General features: G+C 39.8%; 1 protein-coding gene across 2 annotated transcripts in view; it reads right to left on the bottom strand.

Annotated features, from left to right (window-relative positions):
- Nucleotides 1-21,774, bottom strand: part of HLTF (helicase like transcription factor) — a 35,981-nt gene that overhangs the window by 10,177 nt on the left and 4,030 nt on the right. The window contains exons 3-20 of one of the 2 annotated variants that reach the window (XM_020781857.3): nt 21,450-21,616; nt 20,322-20,455; nt 20,022-20,119; nt 19,108-19,182; nt 18,771-18,962; nt 18,600-18,692; nt 15,983-16,016; nt 15,199-15,289; nt 14,215-14,291; nt 14,076-14,120; nt 11,921-12,004; nt 11,561-11,655; nt 7,905-8,048; nt 5,849-5,987; nt 3,390-3,525; nt 3,001-3,180; nt 1,325-1,449; nt 274-452 (exon numbers count right to left, since the gene is read on the bottom strand). In XM_020781857.3, the coding sequence (XP_020637516.3) occupies nt 274-452; nt 1,325-1,449; nt 3,001-3,180; nt 3,390-3,525; nt 5,849-5,987; nt 7,905-8,048; nt 11,561-11,655; nt 11,921-12,004; nt 14,076-14,120; nt 14,215-14,291; nt 15,199-15,289; nt 15,983-16,016; nt 18,600-18,692; nt 18,771-18,962; nt 19,108-19,182; nt 20,022-20,119; nt 20,322-20,455; nt 21,450-21,616 (2,088 nt within the window). The remainder of the gene's footprint in view (nt 1-273; nt 453-1,324; nt 1,450-3,000; nt 3,181-3,389; nt 3,526-5,848; nt 5,988-7,904; nt 8,049-11,560; nt 11,656-11,920; nt 12,005-14,075; nt 14,121-14,214; nt 14,292-15,198; nt 15,290-15,982; nt 16,017-18,599; nt 18,693-18,770; nt 18,963-19,107; nt 19,183-20,021; nt 20,120-20,321; nt 20,456-21,449; nt 21,617-21,774) is intronic. The other variant, XM_020781858.3, reaches the window with a different exon arrangement.

Below are 21,774 nucleotides of genomic sequence, written 5' to 3'. Positions count from 1 at the left end.
CGTCATGGACTCTACTATTTTATGATTCTGTAACCTAAAAAGCCATGTGATTGTGTACCTCCATATAAGGCAAGCACAGTGGTACAGAACTGATCAATGTAAAGGTAAGAAAATTACAAAGGTTCTGTAGTACTGAGTCAGGAGGAATCAAAATGGGTAAGATACTTCAAATTCAAATGCATTAAAAGGATTGATGTGTTATGGGGAAAAAACCAAACTATCTTCTCCTCAACCAGAAATAATGCCATTACTTTGAACAAAAGTGATTCTAACCTTTTCTCTTTGAATGACTTCACAGATACATGGTTTACAGAACACATGAGCACAGTGAGTGATCACAGGAAAAATCAATGATTCCAAGCAGATAGCACATTCTTCATCTGACCCAGAGCTTAAAACTAACTTCATCTTATCTATTAACTTCTCACGTAGTTCTTCTGGGGTCCGATTACCTACCAACAGAGAAAGTGACATACAAACTGTTCAAGAGAATTAGAATTTGGATCATCAATTATAATGTATCACAATGGTAGAGAAATATTTAGGAGAAACAAGTGGTGATATACAACAAACTGTCACAATGTGTTCCACTTCCTAACAGAAGCACTCGAGCTGAAGTGTCGGCCTATAACCCATCTCCCCCTCACTAGGCCCTTTCAACCCCTAGGCCCCAACCCAGATTTCTTTTCCTTGACAGTTCATCATTTCACAACTACTATACAGAATGACTGAAATCCTGTTGCTTGGTATAGTAAGTCACACTGGAATCGGCCCACTGAATCAGTGGGATTTTGGTGAGTGAACACCATAAGTTCAATTGATTCAAATGGACTGGGACATATTAGACTAATTTTACACTAAACCAATGCAACTTACAGAAGAGTTGGCTCACCAAATCACCACTGATTCAATGGGCCTACTTCAGTGCATCTTACACTACACAACAGCATTACCGTACAACTAATCAGTCCTCACTGGACTGGTTTGACACACTAACTCCTTATATTTTCTTCTTTAATAACATTTTAACTTCTCAAGCCACAGTGTTGTACAGAACATGCTATGTACCACTGCTTTCTCAACAGCCACATTATGGCTCGATTTCTGTTAGCATGTTCACAACTGCAGAGGCAATGGGCACAAGATATTCAATGGCTGTACTTAAATGCTTTTTGGAAATAAACATTTCAAGTTAAAAGCTTAAAGGGCCACTAAAATCGTACTTAAAAATATGAAACTACAAGTTTTAAGATTTTCACCCGTATATCTCAGAACGTTAAGCTAAAAAACCCTACTGCTTTATTATGAAAATAGGATTGCTCACCTTCTACAGTGCTGGATGAAGATGTACTTGTACAGAGCCAGGGATGACAGCACAACTGCCTTAATCTGACCAAAGCCCCAAGGACATCTGCATAGTTGCTTAAGACAGTTCCCTCATTAAAATATCTGTAGAATAATGTTGGCATTTAGAGTAGAAACAGCTTGATTAACATAGTTGTGATCTACAATTCCTCAAATGCTGGCCACTGCAATGAACTTAGTCAATCAAGCCATAAATGAACAATGAACACCTCGCCTTCATCTTCCTTTATCCCCTCTTCCCTGTTTTTTTTCCCCTAGGAAAAAAAATCTAGAATGTTTTGAATTTAAACATACAACACAAATTACTGTTACACAGATTTGAAGCTCTCTAACAGTCTACTAGAGGGACGTGGTGGTGCTGTGGGCTAAACCACAGAAGCCTGTGCAATCGTAAGAAGACCAAGCAGTCGTAAGATCGAATCCATGCGATGGAGTGAGCACCCGTCGCTTGTCCCAGCTCCCGCCAACCTAGCGGTTCGAAAGCATGTAAATGCGAGTAGATATATAGGGACCACCTCGGTGGGAAGGTAACAGCGTTCCGTGTCTAAGTCGCACTGGCCATGTGACCACGGAAGATTGTCTTCAGACAAAACGCTGGCTCTATGGCTTGGAAACGGGGATGAGCACCGCTCCCTAGAGTCGAACACGACTGGACAAAAATTGTCAAGGGGAACCTTTACCTTTACCTAACAGTCTACTACATTCATGTAGACTATTACAATAAATCAGTCATTCCTTGATCAAAATCTCATGCTCATGTTTTGAGAGCTGCATAATGTGTAACAGAATGGACGTCTATGCCTACAATTGTAACAAACCCATAAGTAACTGAACAGGAGTACATTTGATTGTATTCTCCACCCTTCTGCTCTCATTTTGACAATTTATGATGTATTTAAGTGTACTAAACCAAACTTCTTATCTTTTAGATATGATTCAGATTGTAATTGGACAGCAGAAGTAACTTTAATTTTACACAATGTGTAACTTTATACTTTAAGATTCTGTTCCATAGAGTTTATTTCTGGTACAAAATCCATAAAATCCTATAGATATTTAACTGGCAGAAAGTATGATTCATGTAAGTGCGGCTTACATATTAATAGGCATGTATAAGATTGTACTACAAGAAAGAGGTTTTCACATTATACAGTGGTGCCTCGCATAGCGAGGTTAATCCGTTCTGGATTAACCTTCGCTATAGCGAAACATCGCTAAACGGAAATAAAAAAGCCATAGAAACGCATTGAACTTTGTTCAATGCGTTCCTATGGCTTTAAAACTCACCGTTAAGCGTTCTTCCTCCATAGCACTGCCATTTTCGCGCCCTCAGTAAGCGAGGGCAGGGCGCGAAAATGCGGCACGGACCTTCCGGCGGCCATTTTGGAACCGCCGATCAGCTGTTCTCCCCCGCTTCGTTATGCGATATTCGCTAAGCGAATCGCTTAGCGAGTATCGCAAAACGAAAAAACGCCATAGGGGCCATCGCTGAGCGAATGCTCCAGCGATGGCCCAGAGCTCCTCGGTAAGCGATTTAATCGCTCAACGGGGCGCTCGTTAAGCGAGGCACCACTGTATTACAGCAATGAATGCAACCTTCTGGTACTTTGTTCTTCCACTTAACTGATTGTTTACCTGCAAATAGCAGCTACACTCTCTTTTTTCACAGAGTTATAGACCGCGTTCTCTTCCTCTGTAAGCGTAATATGCTGAATAAATACTTTGCGTTCTGGAAGCTTCAAAACTGGCTTCCCTTTAACTTTGCTTGTTTTAGTTCTTCGAAGTGTAATACTCTTAATCAGCAATTGTAAACGCCTAGAAAAATGAAAGAAGCAATCATGAGACAATACTGGACATTCCACTGTGTTTCCAAGTCTGATACACCTTGGTTCCAAACTGTTTGCATTTTACTTAACAAGGAAAATTACCAGAAAATACATGCATTTTTCATGTACAATGCAGTTCATATATTATCTGTGTTTCTACACAATACACTAGCAAAACATATTAGTATCAGTGCATACTTAAGCCCTCCTTCATCCCCCATGGTAACAGGGCGCTGGATTGTTCGGTGCCACCACTCTCTATCCGTGAAAGGTTTGAGCTTTAAGAAGGAAAGGAGAGACCACAGATCCTTTAAGGAATTTTGAATAGGTGTCCCTGCAAGGAAGAAGAACAGAGTAGAAATATTGCACACATTACTCCACAAATTATTCACTCTAAAGATATACAGTGGTGCCCCGCATAGCGATGATAATCCGTTCCAGATAAATCGTCGCTATCCAGAAACGTTGCTATACGAGGCAAAAAACCCCATAGGAACGCACTGAAACCCCTTCAATGCATTCCTATGGGGGAAAAACTAAGCAGAAATCCTCTATAGGGCTGCTATTTTCGCCGCCTCGGTAAGTGAGGAAACCGTGCGAAAACGCTGCGGGCGGCCACTTTTTTTTCTTCCGGTGGCCATTTTGGAACCGCCAATCAGCTGTTTTAAAACATCGCAATGCAATATTTTCCCTATTTAAAACATCACAATGCAATTGCTTTTGCAATTGCAAAATATGCATCGCTATGCAGATTCGTTGTTAAACGGGGCACTCATTATGCGCTGCAGCACTGTATGTCAAGATTGGACTAAAAAAAGGATCCAGTGGCTGAAATCATGTTTGTCTTTGCATAAGATAAACTTACAACTGTGTAAGTTTGGGAGTCACATCCAGACAACAAGGATTGTCAGGTAAATTCCATAGTACCCATGAGGAATTGCTTCATGCACAGAACTTCTGCCATACTATGATTTCCACTACCACAGCTTCACATTGTGCACAGAGCTGTACAACAGGATTTCAGCCAATATATAACAATCTCCAACACTTTCAAATGTCAAACTTCCATATTTATATCAAAATATTAGTTTCAATTATTACATAAACATACAGCACAGTCACCAAATTACACCTCAAAATCGAGCTGTGCAATAATATTTAGTTTGCCAGACACCCATATTTGAAGCTGCTCACATGCATTTCAAACATTTATTCATTTCCATACAGTTATATTTACATACACACATGACTGAGAATGACTGGTTGGCAGACAGATGGAAACTCAAAGCAGTATGTCAATTTTGTTCTGGGTATGTTTCCTGATGACTATGTTTTATTGAAAATAAAACTGTCAAAGCAGCAGTAACTTCAGTTTAACTAATAGCCATTATTAATTATTATAGAAACTAATAATATTTCTCATGACCATGAAAAAGGAATCTATTTCGCTTAGCTTTTGAAACATATTTAACCAACTACACACCTAACCTCAGTCTACTCATAGTAGAGTTTAAACTGAAAATAAATATTAGCATTATTAGGCTTAGAATGCTTTAGTGCCTTTGGTCTACAACCCTTTCAATATGAGCATATATATTAATACTCCAATATAAAATCAATCAATCATTAGTCTGCAGCCCATTGCAAATGGCTACATCAAACAAGCAAGCAGGTTCATACAAGTCACATGCAAGATTAATTTTGAGGCTTTTTGAATCCTGTCATGTATTGGCAGCAACTTTAATACAAGCACAATTCTCAGCTGAATCAACTCCTGGTAAGATTTCTCAAAAGGTCATTTATCAACAAGGAAAAAGTAGCATATTCTCAAAAAGAAAAAAAAGTAAGACAATGCAAGTAGTTCTACTACTCTTCAAAATGTGCAGTGTGAAGTGGAACACTGCTATTATGGCATAAAAGCACAAAACACCAAATAAAAGTTTTTGTTTGCTTTATACAGTTGGGTTAAGATTCTTAGTCTAAGTGCAGCTGGTTATATTGCTATTCACTTCTACCTATAGTTAACAAGTGAATGTTTACACACCACTGACTTTTTAAGATCATGCCCAGCTGTTGCCTTGAGACAGCCACTTTTTATTAATCTGAGTTCAAGGTTCAGAAGTCTGTTAAAACTAAGTGGCAATAACATTTGAATTTACTCTAATTGGCTTAACATCTATTTCTTTAAAAAAAAACATCAGTTCATATATCACAATGTCTTCACTATCTGATTAGATTATTTCCTGGGAGAACAAGAACTTTTTATTTAAATATCTAATGGGGTAGAAATTCAAAGCCATGCCAGGCATGTAGAGCAAAGAAAAAAAGCTGTGAAGATGCTTGTTCCTACAAAGGCGGCATTTGTAACAAAGCAAGTGGCTGTCTATGCTGCAAAGGCTATTTCCACAGAGTAGGTCTAGGCAGCCACAAAAGGAGAAGCAGTGCTCACTGCAAGCAGATGTCCGGCCCCTAGTTTGCAATCTGCTGCCTGCTGGAAGAGTAACTGACTCCGGACATGAGCAAGTAGCAAACTGCATTCCTATCTAAAGCCACTTTACACACATTACAAGCCAAAGTAAGAGGCATAACAAAACACTGTGGTGTTATGAACACACATCCTAGCTAGATGTTCTCTACCACTCTAAATGCATAAATACCTGTCAAAATCCACTTCCTCTGTGCATCCAAATCCAACACAGCTTTCGTCTGCTGAGCATTTGGATTTCTTATGGTATGTCCTTCATCCAACACAACTCTCAGCCACTTTAATTTGTGTAAAGGACTTTTACTTCCAGTCTGGAAAAAAATGTAAGATTCTGGTATAAAAGAAATGAAAGGGAGAACATAAGCGTGCAGAGTTGTTTTGGGGCAGCATAAAGTGGCTATGTTGTCCAGGAAACTCTGGAGGCTGTAGTCCAAACACATAAAACTATACTTCTAGTGAAGAACAAGCAGTCATGCAAGAACGTGCTTTTCAAAAGAAACTGTAGCCACCAACAGTGAGTAATTGGTCTTTGTTTTCTTTCTCAGAAGAATTTGTGTGCATTTCATGGAGAGGAATACAGTGGTGCCCCGCATGACGGTGATAATCCATTCCATAGAAATCACTGCTTAGTGAAAACATGGTCTTGGGAAAACCATTTCCCCATTGGAATGCATTGAAACCCATTTAATGCGTTCCAATGGGGAAAAATCATCGTCGTTTTGCGAAGACTGCCCATAGGGAAGCCATTTTGCGAAGTGACGATCAGCTGTTAAAATGGCTGCCCTGCGAAGCATCAGTCCCAAAAACACCCGTTTTGTGAAGCACCGATCAGTGTTAAAATCATCGTCTTGTGGGAAATAGTTTGCGAAGCAGGGACCCAAACATCATCCAGAGAAAATCACCCATTGGAATCACTGTTTTGCGAATCGCTATAGCGATCGCAAAACCCCATCGTCATACGGATTCATTGTTTTGCGAGGTTGTCTAGTGAGGTACCACTGTACAAGAAATCAAACTGCATTAAGGATGTCTGAAGGAGTAAAGCCTGACTACTTCTTATCTTACCCATATATCCAATCCTATCAACATAGAGAAGATAACAATCTGCAATATGCTGAGCACTAGACAATGTGATGTATTCCCATGCCCATAAAGTGTGCTGCTAAAACATATGATTTCTTTTATTTTGAAGCTTAAATGATGTAAATAGATTCAGTGGTGCCTCGCATTGCGATCGCTCTGTATAGCGATGAAATCGCTTTGCGATGGACTTTTTGCCATCACAAAAGCGATCGCTTTGCGATGGTCCCTATGGGGAAGTTTTGCTTTGCGATGATCGCAGGGAAGCGATCATCGCAAAGCCCCCATTTCGGCGGTTTCAAAATAGCCGCCAGGTAAACAAAATGGCCACCCGCTGTGTTTCCTCATTGAAGAGGCACCGAAAATGGCTGCCCCTATGGAGGATCTTCACTTAAATGTGAGTTTTCAGCCCATAGGAACACATCAATCGCGTTTTAATGCGTTTCTATGGGCTTTTTATTTTCACTTAGCGATGTTATCACTTAGCAGCAATTTTTTCTGCACAGATTAACATTGGTTGTTGTGGGGTTTTTGGGCTTCTTGGCCGTGTTCTGAAGGTGGTTCTTCCTAACGTTTCACCAGTCTCTGTGGCCGGAATCTTCAGAACACGGCCAAGAAGCCCGAAAAACCCACAACAACCATTAGATCCCGGCCGTGAAAGCCTTTGCGAATACAGATTAACATTGCTAAGCGAGGCACCACTGCACTCTTATGAAATAGAGGTGGAGGGCTGCTGGAAGCCAAAAGTTTGTTTTAAAGTGCTCCTAGCTATTAAGAGCAAGCGAAGAGGCAGGAGACAGACCTTATTATACAAGACTTACCTATTCCTTTTTTCCATTTTCTACCATAATGAAAGAAACAGTACTTATAACTACCCTCCAAATACTGTTAGATTACAATTTCTATCAGTCCCAAGCAGCATGTCCAATGAAACATGGGAATTGTAGTCTAATGGTACCTGGACAGTCAGAAGTTGCCCTTTGTTTCCCTTAAAAATAAGAAAAGACAGCAGCAAACCTATGGGATTTGTCTGAAGGGGGGGAGATCAGCACTATAAAATATTTAATTTCTGAAGAAAGAGCCAAACTTCTGTTTTTTGGTTAAAGGAAATATGCTAATATCTTGCATCACCTTTTCATTCTACTTACTCCATAGTCACTAGCTAAAACACTGTAAGTTGTTAATACAACATCCTGTCTTGAAAGTATTGCTGGATCTTTCCTGCGCTCCGAACCATAGTAAACGTAAAGGTTCAGCTGAACATTTGGATCGACATGTTGTTCAAACTGGTCCTAAAATGAAAATAAACAAGAAAATTACAATTGATGGTGATATGCTAAGACTTCATATGATTTGTATGATTCTGACTTCTGAGCCCATACTTAATTACCTGGGAACAGATAAACGAACGCCTATACTTGGGTGGGCATGCAAAAAATTACATACAATGTATCTTCTAGCTATTTGACACTACAATTCTTGTAAGGTTCACTCAGCATAGCTGGTATTCCAGGAATACAACAGTTGCAAAAATATTGTGAAGGGAATCTATATACACCAGCATCTGAAACTGCCTACTCTGTTATAAATCTTGGTTAAGAAAACTTAATTCACATTACTATTCTGTTCTTCCCCATTTTAATATTTTCTTACAAAATCATTTCAAATTGGCAAATATTTAATATCTCTAATCTTTAATTTTCATATTAAATTCCCCCCATAATTAATAAGTAATACAACAGCATCATACTATATCAATAGTAACATGTGTGATCAAGTCATTTCTGACCCTTTTCAGGGTTTTCTAAGTAGAGAATACTCAGCTGTGGCTTGCCATTCCCTTTTTCTGGAGACACCTTTGGACTGTGCAGCTTGCCTACCTGGGTGACCTCTTCTCATGAGAGGCGCAGTGGGGAATCAAGCTCCCAACTTCTGGCTTCACAGCCAGATTCCTAAACCACTGAGTCATCCAGCCACAGTCACCATACTATATAAGCTATGTCGAAATTAACCATGTTCTGTTATCAAGTGTATGTTTCTCCAAAATAACTCTACAATCATTTTCCTTGACCAAAAATTATTAGCCTATTCTTGACTTATTTTCTTCAGGTAGGGGTAATATTTATTAAAAATAAAAATGCTACAGTTAATCAGAAATCTTTTGCTTGGCCACAGATATTCAAAATCAGATACTGACAAACCCTTCCTTTCTTGAGATCTTTCTAAAGCATTTCATTATAAAGCATATTGGAAGCATAAAACAAAACTGTTTTTTATCTGTATATTTGAAGCCTAGCTTTGATAGTACAGGTATGTATCAGATATAAAAGTTATATGTGCCTTAATTACAGCTACTATAGGGAGGAAGGCATCAGCCTAAACTTTTCAGAATGGCTGACAAGTTGCCTTCATTTACCAGACAAATGCTAAAGTTAAATTTCGCTTGATCAATTGCTCAACAAACTTGATTATAAGTCCATAAAGAAGCATTATCTGGCCATTAAATGCAGACCAATAGATGAGGGCCCTGATAGATGGCAAGTCAGAAGTTTAACCATTGGATTTAATCCAGTCTGATGCTGGATGAGAACACAAAGACAAGAGCTGGTAACAGGGGCAACAGAGCAAGAAGTATGTCCTCCCGTTCGAAGTACTGGAAATGGAGAACACGACTGAGGAAAGAATTAAGTCATGCTATGTAGCTGTAGCACAGCTTCTAGCAAGAAGCAACACCCAGTATCAGAAAGCATCAAGCAACCTTTGACTCAAATGAACTTGAGCCAGTAGTCACCGAAACATGTGATTCATCCTAGAAGAATGAACTTAAGGCAGAGGAGAACTGCTGTACATTTATTTAGCTAACCATACGAGCTTCTTTATCGTAGTTGTACTCAACCCAGGCCACAAAAACCGAGTTTGCAAAAGGTTTATTTCTTGGAGACACTGACCAAAACTGTAGTGTGTAAGATCTGGGAAATTTATTTGTTTATTTATTTATTTATTTATTTAATTTATATGCCGCCCACACTATCCAAAGGTCTCTGGGCGGCTTACAGCATTTAAAATACAATAAAGATATGTACAATTAAAATACAATTAAAATATATATAAAATTGCCATCAGACCCACAGTTAATATTATTTCAGTTAAAAGCCTTCTGGAACAGGAAGGTATTGACCTGGTGCCGAAATGTCATCAGTGTCGGCGCCAGACGAATCTCAGTCGGGAGGGCATTCCATAGTCTGGGGGCAGCTGCCGAGAAGGCCCTTTGTCTACAAGCCATCCCTCTTACCTCCTTGAGGGATGGCTCTTTCAAAAGGGCCCCCTGGCTAGATCTTAACTGCCGGGTAGGCTCATATGGAAGGAGGCGGTCCTTCAGGTATTCAGGGCCCAATGTAGTAGACGGTTGTATAAATGAAAGTCTGAAAGTTTTCAGAGGACAGGAAGGTGTATTTTATGGACCTTTGCTTTCAACCATGGTTTCCTCTGGTCCAGCAATTCACAGGAAATACAACTGACAAAGATTGACCCAAATTAATGACAAGCAAATTATCCTTTCATCATTTTCTTCTTCTGCATGCAAGTAGAAAAATTACTTCAGTAATTTTCAGTGCTTGCTTGGTTGCAGGACTGTAGAACAATCCCTAAATAAGGTGGTAAAAGCTTTAGTAAAACTGAAGGAATGGGGACTTGACCTACAAATGAAAGAGATAAATATGAACTGCTTAAAGCAGGAAGGTGCAATGTTCCAAACAATTTACAAGATTTCATGTGTAACTCAAGGGCCTGAATCCTGTTGCTCATCTAAGTAATCATGTAAGTGCAATCTCACAAGCAGCAGGATGTATTTAATTATCTGTCTCTTATGGAACCTGACATCTCAACTGTGCAATAAGGTACACCATGGACAGCTTGCAAACTGTTGTACTGTCTATGTGAAAGAGCTTTGAGATGGTGGGAAGGTTGATTACAGTATGCATCAATATTCCTCTTAGCCTGGTGCTTAGATTAATGGTTGAAAAGTGGCAGACACCAGGGGTTACTTAAAGGTCAGCTAACAGAGACCCAACTAGTAGGAACTGGTACAAACCAGCCTTGACTAATTTTGTGGCCAGAGACCACTTGGGAAAGTATCAGCTGCTTATCCCAGATGTTTTGAGGTGAGAAGTTCAAGGATAAGAAATAGCCAGGCTAAACAGCTCTGGAATGTGCTAATCCTTTGATGTGTGATTCTGTTATCATTTTGCTCAATAATGAGAGGCTCTGTTATCAATTTACCACTTAGTGAACAGTTAACATTGAGAAAGTCACCAGCACTTAGATATGCTTAATGAACAGATGCACCTACTACTACAGTGTGAAAAGGAGCTGAGACGCCCTGGATCAACAAGCTTCAATAAAGCCTTAGGTCCGAAAGGTGCTACTACCAATTCCTGGTACATCATCATTCTTCAGGGGCTCCCACCAAGCAAAAGAGGCATAAGATTTCACTCTATTTTACTGCTTATACTTTCTGCACTAGTGTCTTTTTAATTAAGCTGTAGAACTTTGGTATAATCCAAAGCATCCTTGTCATCTCTGACAAGACCATTGTGAAAATTGTGTGCACAAAGTACCCTTAGTTGCATGGCTTCTATTTTTCTTTCTTTCTTTTTCAATAAAATTTGGCCAAGGTCTCCATAACATTCTTGTTAAAAAGAAGAAAGCTCTATTTCATTTGAGAGAGAGAGACCTGGTTCCTCTCCTGAGAGACTAACATACTAACAAATATTAGAAGGGACAATTGTTTGAATTTCAAACCTACAATCCAGTTACTGAGAACAGAAAGTGGACAAACGATCAATGTTGCTCTAAGAGTTTCATCAGCTTCATTTTTCTTGTCCTTTACATTAGCACCACCTTGGAGGGAAAGAAAACAAAGTTAATAGTGTAAGGGCACTATGATATTTCCATGTAGTCCCTTATAAAATTATTCAGCCAAACACACTTTTTTAATTACTACTACTACTAACATGGAACAAAAATTCATTATTTCCATAGTTTCACTTATCCATATTTCACATGTCATCCCCCCAACCTTTCAGATATATAAGTAGTATAATGTATAGCATTTCAATCTGAGCCTATCTATAAGAAAAATATAATAATTTTGATATCTGAATACCTTTTTTCTTTGCTTTTTTTGAAGAAACACCTTGTTCCCCAAGAGCAGAGGCAAACGCTTTATCTTCCTGAATATCAGAAGCAGCTGTGAAGAAAATATGCTTTAGAACAAGAATTTCTCATTTTTTAAAAAAAATTCCACTTGATTTTGCTCAACTAAATAATTTAAACACAATTATTTTGAGAAACTGCACAGAGTTAAGCCAGCAACAGCAGAATGTCCACATATGCTATCTGAATGACCATTGCATTTTTGCAATAAGTAAATAAAAATGGGTCAAGATGCTGATTACAGCTGGTGGAACAAACAGTCCCACCACTATACATAAGATTGCTCGCTGGAGCCACTGCACAAGCACTGACTGCCACGACAAAAGACAATCATTTGCATTACAGTCTGTTGTACAAGTGCTACGACACCACTGGATGCCAGCCACAAGAGCTGCAGTTCACACAAAACATGATTTATAGATAAATAATCTATCTAGTTTAAAGGCAGCCTGGATTCTACTGTATTGGGGGTTTGCTGGGAGCAGAAGTGTTCTAGCTGAGGTTGTTGTTGTTTAGTTGTTAAGTCATGTCCGACTCTTTGTGACCACATGGACCAGAGCACGCCAGGCCCTCCTATCTTCAATTGCTTCCCGGAGTTGGATCAAATTCATGTTGGTAGCTTCATGACACTGTCCAATTATCTCGTCCTCTGTCGTCCCCTTCTCCTTTTGCCTCCACTCTTTACTAACATCAGGGTCTTTTCCAGGGAATCTTGTCTTCTCATCAGATGGCCAAAGTATTGGAGTCTCAGTTTCTGTCCTTCCAGTGAGCACTTAGGGTTGTTTTCCTTCAAAATGGATAGGTTTGTTCTCTTTGCAGTCCAGGGGACTCTCAAGAGTCTCCTCCAGCACCACAATTCAAAAGCATCAGTTCTTCAGCGGTCACCCTTCTTTATGGTCTCACTTCCAAACAACACTACTGGAAAAACCATAGCTTTGACTATGCAGACCTTTGTCAGCAAGGTGATGTCTCTGCTTTTTAAGATGCTATCTAGGGTTCTCATTGCTTTCCTCCCAAGAAGCAGGTGTCTTTTAATTTCGTGGCTGCTGTCACCATCTGCAGTGATCATGGAGCTCAAAGTAAAAACTGTCATTGCCTCCATATCCTCCCCTTTGATTTGCTAGGATGTGATGGGGGAAGTGGCCATGATCTTAGTTTTTTTTATGTAGTTTCAGACCATTTTTGGGCTCTCCTCTTTCATCCTCATTAAGAGGTTCTTTAATTTCTCCTCACTTTCTGCCATCAGAGTGGTATCATCTGCATATCTGAGGTTATTGATATTTCTTCCAGCAATCTTAATTGCAACTTGGGATTCATCCAGTCTTGCCTTTCGCATGATGTATTCTGCATGTACGTTAAATGAGCAGAGGACAATATACAGCCTTGTTGTACTCCTTTCCCAATTTTGAACAAATCAGTTGTTCCATATCCAGTTCTAACTGTTGCTTCCTGTCCCACATATACATTTCTCAGGAGATAGATAACATGGTTAGGCACCCCCATTTCTTTAAGGATTTGTGGTCCATACAGTCAAAGGTTTTTGCGTAATCAATGAATCAGAAGTAGATGTTTTTCTGGAACTCTCTGTCTTTCTCCATAATCCAGCGCATGTTAGCAATTTGGTCTCTAGTTCCTCTGCGCCTTCGAAATCCAGCTTGTACTTTTGGAAGTTCTCGGTCCACATACTGCTGAAGCCTACCTTGTAAGATTTTGAGCATAATCTTGCTAGCGTGTGAAATGAATGCAACTGTATGGTAGTTGGAGCATCCTTTGGCACTGCCCTTCTTTGGGATTGGGATGTAGACTGATCTTTTCCAATTCTCTGGCCACTGCTGAGTTTTCCAAACTGCTGGCATATGGAGTGTAGCATCTTAACAGCATCATCTTTTAAGATTTTAAATAGTCCCCCTGGAATGCCCAGGTAACTCTTTATAAAAAAGAAATTAACAAGTCTTTGAAGAGAAATGTTTAATAGTAAAATTATCTATATTTGCTTACATTATTGTAATTCTACAACATTAATGTAGAATGCTCAAATGCTCTTTAGGTACCACTATTCAAGTGAGATGAAAAGAACTCTTATTATGGTATTAAATATGTCATACCTTTTCTTCTTTTTCTTGTAGCTGTACCTGTTTTTTTCACTTTACCTAAATGAACAGTAAAAGTGATAATATAGTATTAATATAGTAAACAAATAAAATAGTAAATAAATAGTATCACTAAAAATACAATGTAACTCACTTTTCATGTCTTGTGTTTTTTCATCTTCAGCTTCTGAGTCACTGCTTACTGTATACTTTGGCTTTTTTCCTGTCGCTCTATAGCATTTTAAAATAACAGTAAGTAACAGAATATTCTAAACGCTCTTACCTGATCATCTATACTGGTATTTCATTTTTACAGTTTATGAACTAGTAATTTTTTAAGATACAGTATATGTCTACAACAATCTTGCAAGAGTTAGCTCAGTACAGAGGTAACACTACAAGTTGCTTTAGACATCTGTTTTTGTCAAGAAAAAAAGCCTCCCTTCATTCTCATGTGACACAGTCTTTCCCAATATCACTGGGCTAAGAAAAAATAATTCATGAAGACTTTGCAGTGAAAGAACATTATAAAACCTAGTCATCTTGAGCAAAAAAAATAGAGTGCACTTCAAAATAGATCGCAGTCAAAATTATCATAGTGCTCTCTTTGATAACATTACTATATTGTCCATAATGTTTAACAGAGAAATAAGGGAAGAAGTTACAAAGTGAAAAATGCTCTTGAGAGACTCTCTTGGAAGGATTAATTTCTTACTTTCAATAAGAAAACACCTCCACTTAATAAACAGTTACCACCAAAACAGTGTAATTTTTATCACAATTGTGTTTTATATTCTAAAAAGGTATTTTGGAAAGAACTGAATCTCCAATCACAAGTACTTCCCCTTATAAAACTTTTCCCCACCAAGTAATTTAGGATTCATGTGTTACGTGAGATCAAGTCAAAATCATCACCCTATGAGCCTAATAGGGTTTCTAAGGTGAGATATTTGAGATGCATTACCAGTTCCACCACCCACCTATTCCTTCTCAGTGCATTTCCATAGCTAAGTGGAGATTCAAAGCCAAAATCTACTTAGTCCATCACTCCGTCCACTACACCACACTGAATATCCAATTGGGTACATGATCTATCGAGTCCACACCTGATCTATTAGAATGGATTGAAAGCTTCTACCTTTTTCGACAGGGTCTGGATGGCTGAGACAAAACAGAGTCACCTTCCTCCTTTGTATCAGAAGCATTCAGCTGCAGGCTACATTTGGCTACTTCACAAAGAAAAAGCTTGTCTTAGAAATTGAACTGCTTCAGAACAACTAGAATAGTTAACATTAATAACAACTTTCCAAATTAATCTATTGGGATGACTCCAGACTGAGTCCCACTCTAGTCACATTACAGTAAGCAACCGGTAAAGATAGTCATGCCCAACTTACTCCACAAATTTCAGTGGGCCTAAACCTGGATTTATTTAGCCTGGATCCAACCCAGTGAAGTCTGTATTGTACCTGGATTTGTAATAAATTGCCTGTACCCAGAATTCAGAACAGTACATACTTTATTGAAAGAACCTGGTATGTTTAACCTTGAGAAAAGACAACTTGAGGGGAGATATGATAGCAGTCTTAAAATACTTGAAAGGCTGTCACACAAGGAGGAGCAAATCTATTTTCCACCATTCCAGAGTGCAGGACACCTATCAATAGGCTCAAATTACAGGAAGCCAGATTTTGGCTGAATATAAGGAAAAACTTCCTAACTGTTACAGCCGTACAAGAATTGTGTCAAAAACCTAGGGAGGTGGTGAATGCTCCAATACTGGAGGCATTCCAGAGGATGTTAGACAGCCATCAGTCAAATATATTTTGATCTGGACTTCTGCACTGCTCAGAAGGTTGGACTCGAAAGTCTTATAAGCACCTTCCAACTCCATTCTTTTGTGATTCTATGAACTTAATTACCTTGTAAGTCAGTTTTCACAGCAGTCACACCTTTCTAAAAGAAGAACAACACATAAATTGTACCTAAAGCAATGAGACTTCATTATTGAATAAAAGAAGTAATAGGCCTTTAAGACCAATCTGAAAACATGGCTATATACAGGCAGGCCTTCCCTACAGCCATCACCTATCTTTCCTTTTTCCATCTTGGATTCTGCTGTTAATTTGGGTCTTATTCTTAATACATTTATACTTTCAGAGTTTATTTTTTTATATTTTGTGTAAACCGCCCAGAGTAGACACATTCTAGATGGGTGGTACAGTGGTGCCTCGCGTAACGATCGCTCCGTTTAACGATGAAATCGCTTTGCGATGGACTTTTTGCCATCGCAAGAGCAATCATTTTGCAATGGCCCCTATGGGGAAAATTCACTTTGCGATGACCGCGGGGGAGCAGTCCCCCACGATCATTGCAAAGGCCCCGCTGGTCAGCTGTTCCAAAAAACGGGCTTTGCGCTGCTCGCGGGGAAGCACTTCCCCAGGAGCAGCCCAAAGGCTCGCCTTTTGGAACAGCTGATGGGCGGGCCTTTGGGCTGCTCGCAGGGAAGCGCTTCTCTGGGAGCAGCCCAAAAGGGCTCCACAGAAGACAATCTGTAAACAAATCAGCTTCTGGAAGAAAAAGTAAAGCTTACTACATGTTTCTTTTCCATACCTCAGCTATTCCAAAAGGCCAGCCTTTGGGCTGCTCGCAGGGAAGCACTTCTCTGGGAGCAGCCCAAAAGTCCGCCCCTCAGCTGTTCCAAAAGGCGAGCCTTTGGGCTGCTCGCATTGAAGCACTTCTCTGGGAGCAGCCCAAAAGTCCGCCCGTCAGCTGTTCCCAAAGGCAAGACTTTTTGCTGCTCGCAGGGAAGCGCTTCACTGCGAGCAGCCCAAAGGCTCGCCTTTTGGAACAGCTGACGGGCGGGCCTTTGGGGGGGAGCGGGAGCGCTCCTGATTGGCGCCTGCCTCGGGAGGAGGGAGGGAAGGAGGGACGAGGGGCCTGGCTCCTGGGGTGGCGCCGAGCCAGAGCGCTGCAAAGGAGGAGGCGCCCGCCCAGACTGGGATCAGGGCGGCAGAGGCTGGAGGGGGGGGGCGCGCCGCGCCAGAGACCTCCTCCTCACCCTGTCTGGGACACCGGGCGTCTGGGGCTGGCTGGCGGTCAGTGGCGCATCCCTTCCCGGCTGCCTGGAGACAGCCGCGCTCCCTCCCCCTCGCTCTCATCCAGCCATGGAGACCAGGCTTCTGGGGCTGGCTGGCGGCGTTAGGCTGGCGTGCCCCTTCCCTCCCCTCCTCCCCACCCCGGGCGGCTGCCTTCTTCCAGCCTGCTGCTCGCCGGCCTTGTCCGGGTGTCTCCCGGGCTAGCTGACTGGCTGACGAGCGGTGGGTGGCCGGCATGTCCTTTCCCTCCCCTCCTCCCCACCCCGGGTGGCTGCATCCCTCCAAGTCCTTGCTCGCCGGCCTTAGCCAGGTGTCTCCCAGGCTCGCTGACTGACTGGCGAGCGGTGGGTGGCCGGCACGCCCCTTCCCACCCCCCCTCCAACCCCGGGCGGCTGCCTTCCTCCGATCCCTCGCTCACCGGAGAAAGACGCTCCGGCCCACCCATCTGTGGGAGCAAGGAGGCTGGGCGTCGTCCAGGGCTGGCTGGCAGTGGAACCTCGCTTTGCTATGATTGGTTCCGATCATAGCAATGCTTTTATAACAGCTGACCGGCGGTTTCAAAATGGCCGCCCGCTGTTTCTGGGACGGATTCCTCCCTTACCGAACAGCAAAAATGGCCGTGCTATGGAGGATCTTCACTGAACAGTGAGTTTGAAGCCCATAGGAACGCATTAATCATGTTTTAATGCGCTTCTATGGGCTTTTTTGCCCCATATAGCGACGAATCCATATAGCGACAATTTTTCCAGAACGGATTATCGTCGCTATGCGGGGCACCACTGTATATGTATAAGTTTATAAAATAATAAAATAAACAAATAAGATCTAATAGAAAATCAGTTGAAATGTACAAAAACAATTCTTCACTGAACAGGTACTTCTCTTACTCTCCAAAAGTATACTCAAGACAGCATAGTAATCTCATGTAGTACTTTTCAAAAGAAACAAATCCCAATCGAAGGTCATAATATATGTTTAGCGTTCTCACCACCACCACATTACTTTCTTACTAGGAACAAGATTACTATGCTGTATTCACAAACTTTCACCATCCCAGGCCATCGAGCAACGAAATATTTTTATATCTCTGCCCACTCCACAGAAGACAATCTGTAAACAAATCAGCTTCTGGAAGAAAAAGTAAAGCTTACTACATGTTTCTTTTCCATACCCATTTTATTTACTACGATTCTTATTTTAGTATTTTGCTATTTAAATTTTCAGCTACCCTGTAGCCTGGAGAAGATGCCAAATAAATTTTAAAATTTGTAATTTGTACTTTCAAAATATTGTTTTCAAAATCTTTTCATAACTGATTGGGAAAGCTCATTCATTTTCTCTAATTACCCAGATCACCTTGTTTTCACACAAGAACTCAGAATTTATACCATTCATGCTAGAATTCTGGGAATAATAGCAATTCTGAGAATACAAATCTCACCTCTTTCAACTGAACACTTTTCCTTTCAACAGGAAGAGATTTGCCATCATGGAAGTTGGTAAGAATCACTGCAATCATAGTAAGTGTTTTACCCTAAAACAGAGGTAACAATTGGTTGGTATTCTTTCATAAAACAAATAAGCCACATCCCAATGCAATGTAGATAGTTACCAGTCCCATATCGTCTGCTAATATTCCTCCAAGTACATTTTCCGGTCGCTTTTTTTCAGCAAAGTTTGTAACTGTATTGTAGAAGTAATCCTCCCTTTCTTCCCAAAACGGAGGTAGTTCCTTATTGTTCTCACGTGAGATCATCCAAGCTAAAGCTTGTTTCTGATGTGGAAGCAACTGAGTTAAAACAGCCTGGAAAATTAAGAAAGTAATTATACTTCATAGTAAAACTCACAATTTGTTATAGTAATTCATTGATTTCCATTGTTATAATTTAGACTGAAAGCATAAATTATCAGGATATCAAACAGTATGACATAATAGATACAATACACACTTCCGCAGCTTCCACTTCACGGGTTTTATCATCTTCCTTTAGATCTTCAAAGAGTTTGTCAAATTCAGTTTTCAGCTGCAATAAATAATATTTATGAAAGTTAGCCTTCCCCATTCCATGAAGCTGTTAACGTATTTGTTACTGTACCTGAATCAGGAACTATCAACAATTTCCTGTAGATAACCTCAATGCCTTCCTATGCCTTCCAGGATAGAAATGCTTGCATCTGCAATGACGTGAACTCCACATCATCAATAGGTTTTTAAGTGAACTTGTCTAGACCACTGTCCAGTATTCTGAAATGGCTTCCAGCTACTGAAGCCCAATGATCAAGGCAAAACAGGGAAATTTGTCAAATCCCACTTCTGCCTTCTATGGGCAGAATTTGCCAGACAGAATAAGTGCACTGCTTTCCATTCCATTTCCTGGCCAAAATCGTGATCACTGGAGTCCTAAACTGGATGGAACAAGGACAGCTCAAAAATGACATCCTTCCACATATTCTTCTCAAGCATATTTTGTTTTCAGTCCTCCCTCAATGTGAGGTGAAACAGATGGTAATCCGCTAATACAGCTTTCTCTACCAGCCATGCAGAGAACCATTTCTATCTGTCTCAAACATTCCATGACCCCCCTCAACAAACCTCAAACAACCTCAATAATTACTTGCTATTTTTCTCTTTTTAACATTGGCAAAGGAAGCATTTAAACAGCAGGTTAAGAAAACAACATTCTGTTTCAGGACGCATGTTTACAGTGTTAAGAAGTACAATTAATAAATGGTACTATTTCAAGATTCTAAAGGAACAGTACATGGGATCCTGGAGATATGTATTTTAAGCTGTATTCATTTTTACAAAGGTGTCCTAGACAGCGGTTCACAGCGTTACAACAAAAATAGACATATATTATACCTGCTCAGTTGTCATTTGCACCGCAGCATGAGCTGGAGCACTGTACATTCTTCCAAATTTCCCAGATGTCGAGCCAGTACCCATACCAAATTCTACACCTAAATGTTTTTTTTAAAAAAAGAATGATTAAAAAATTAATCAGGGTAAGTGCTCTCCTATGATTAGTAGGGCCAACCCTCTATTTATAGAATTTTGTGAAATATAAAGTAAGCAAAAATTCAATAAACTGAGAAGTCAACTCCTTCAGATTTTGATTAACAGATTTTTAGTGTGTAACTACCAAAATGAATTTTAACTTACCTCTTCCTGGAGGAGCTAACTTAAATCCATGCATTTTCAATCGATTTAATACTGCTTCCTTATTTTCCTCTCTTCCCCAGAAATTCAACTGTACAGGCATAGTGAAAACATTATTTGCTCCACGTGGAACAACCCTAAAGAAAACAGAATTATGTTACATTTATGCCCTTCCCTTTCTGAATGGCACACTTATCTTCACAACACTCTTCTCAGGAAGATTAAAAACGAATGACACAGTAATTGAGCTTTGATCAAAGTCCAGCACCTAATGATTATAACTGAGTTATTTGCTCAGTACAGAATATATAGTCTATATTTCAACTATTTCATTAAGCTTTCATGACAGCCAATAAATGCTTAAAAGAAAGGGATAAAAGGGTAAGGGAGAAACTGATGACATTTTGAAAGCAGGGATGTTGAAAGAATGTTCCATTTCTGCTGCTGTTACATGCTGTTGAGCTGCATCCAAATTAATGGCAACCTTAATAGGGTTTTGAAAGTATGCGAGATATACTTGGGGTGAACCCCTGCCATTCCCCCAGTATTTATTTACACAATGTTTTAAAACCAAGTTTTTAAAATAATAGTTAGAACAAATGAAACAATTTAAATAAAAAATAAAACATGGGTACCATACTTCAAAAAGAAATTGAAGTTGAGCTGTAGAAAACATTAAGTGCAGCAGCAAACAGTAAAAAATTGGAGTAAGATTAAAAGAAAACAGAATCTTGTCTTCAATACCTAACCTTAATTCTGCTACAATTTATGATGTTATAGAATTTTTATATTCTTTGAATTGATTTTAATCTTCACTGACCGGCTCACAGTTTACCACAGTACATGCTCCGTATCTAATAAATGTGGACTTACTTCTGCATAGATATACACAAAATTCTACTACAAACTACCAACAAATCAACTCCTCTGTTATATAAATTGTTTCCTGTAATTTGTGGCACCCCCTCTAAATATTCTACTTTGGTTTAGATGAGAAATTCATTCTAATGCCACAGAATATGATACCAACAATAAGAATGTTGTGTTTATACAAAATGCAAGTGCTATTTTACTTAAGAACACAATACTTTTATTAATGAGAAAAACAGCAATTACAGTGCAAATACTCACCCTTCAACCACTGCCAACTTGTTGTCCATGATATAAGCCAAGGGCGCTGCCAGTTCTTTTTTGATGTGGCCTACCTGGTCTCCATTCACATTGTTTACTTTTACAGCATTCTTGTCATATGGATTAGCAGGCTCTCGCTGGAGTGCGACCATTTCATTGTTACTGACCTGCAAAATAATATATTTAGAATTAAACAGATATAAAAATAAACAATGAATATGCAGAATTTACTTGACAAATAATTTTTAAGGAACCCAGTTTTGTATTTAAACAAAGGCTGACATCTAGTTGCCCCATGTCAGTGGTCTTCAACCTTTTCCGAACT

The sequence above is a fragment of the Pogona vitticeps genome, chromosome 3 (genome assembly GCF_051106095.1).
Source record: "Pogona vitticeps strain Pit_001003342236 chromosome 3, PviZW2.1, whole genome shotgun sequence".
In the NCBI taxonomy this organism is placed as follows: domain Eukaryota; kingdom Metazoa; phylum Chordata; class Lepidosauria; order Squamata; family Agamidae; genus Pogona; species Pogona vitticeps.
The sequence above is the reverse complement of the archived record's forward strand: the minus strand, read 5'-3'. Positions and strand labels throughout refer to the sequence as shown.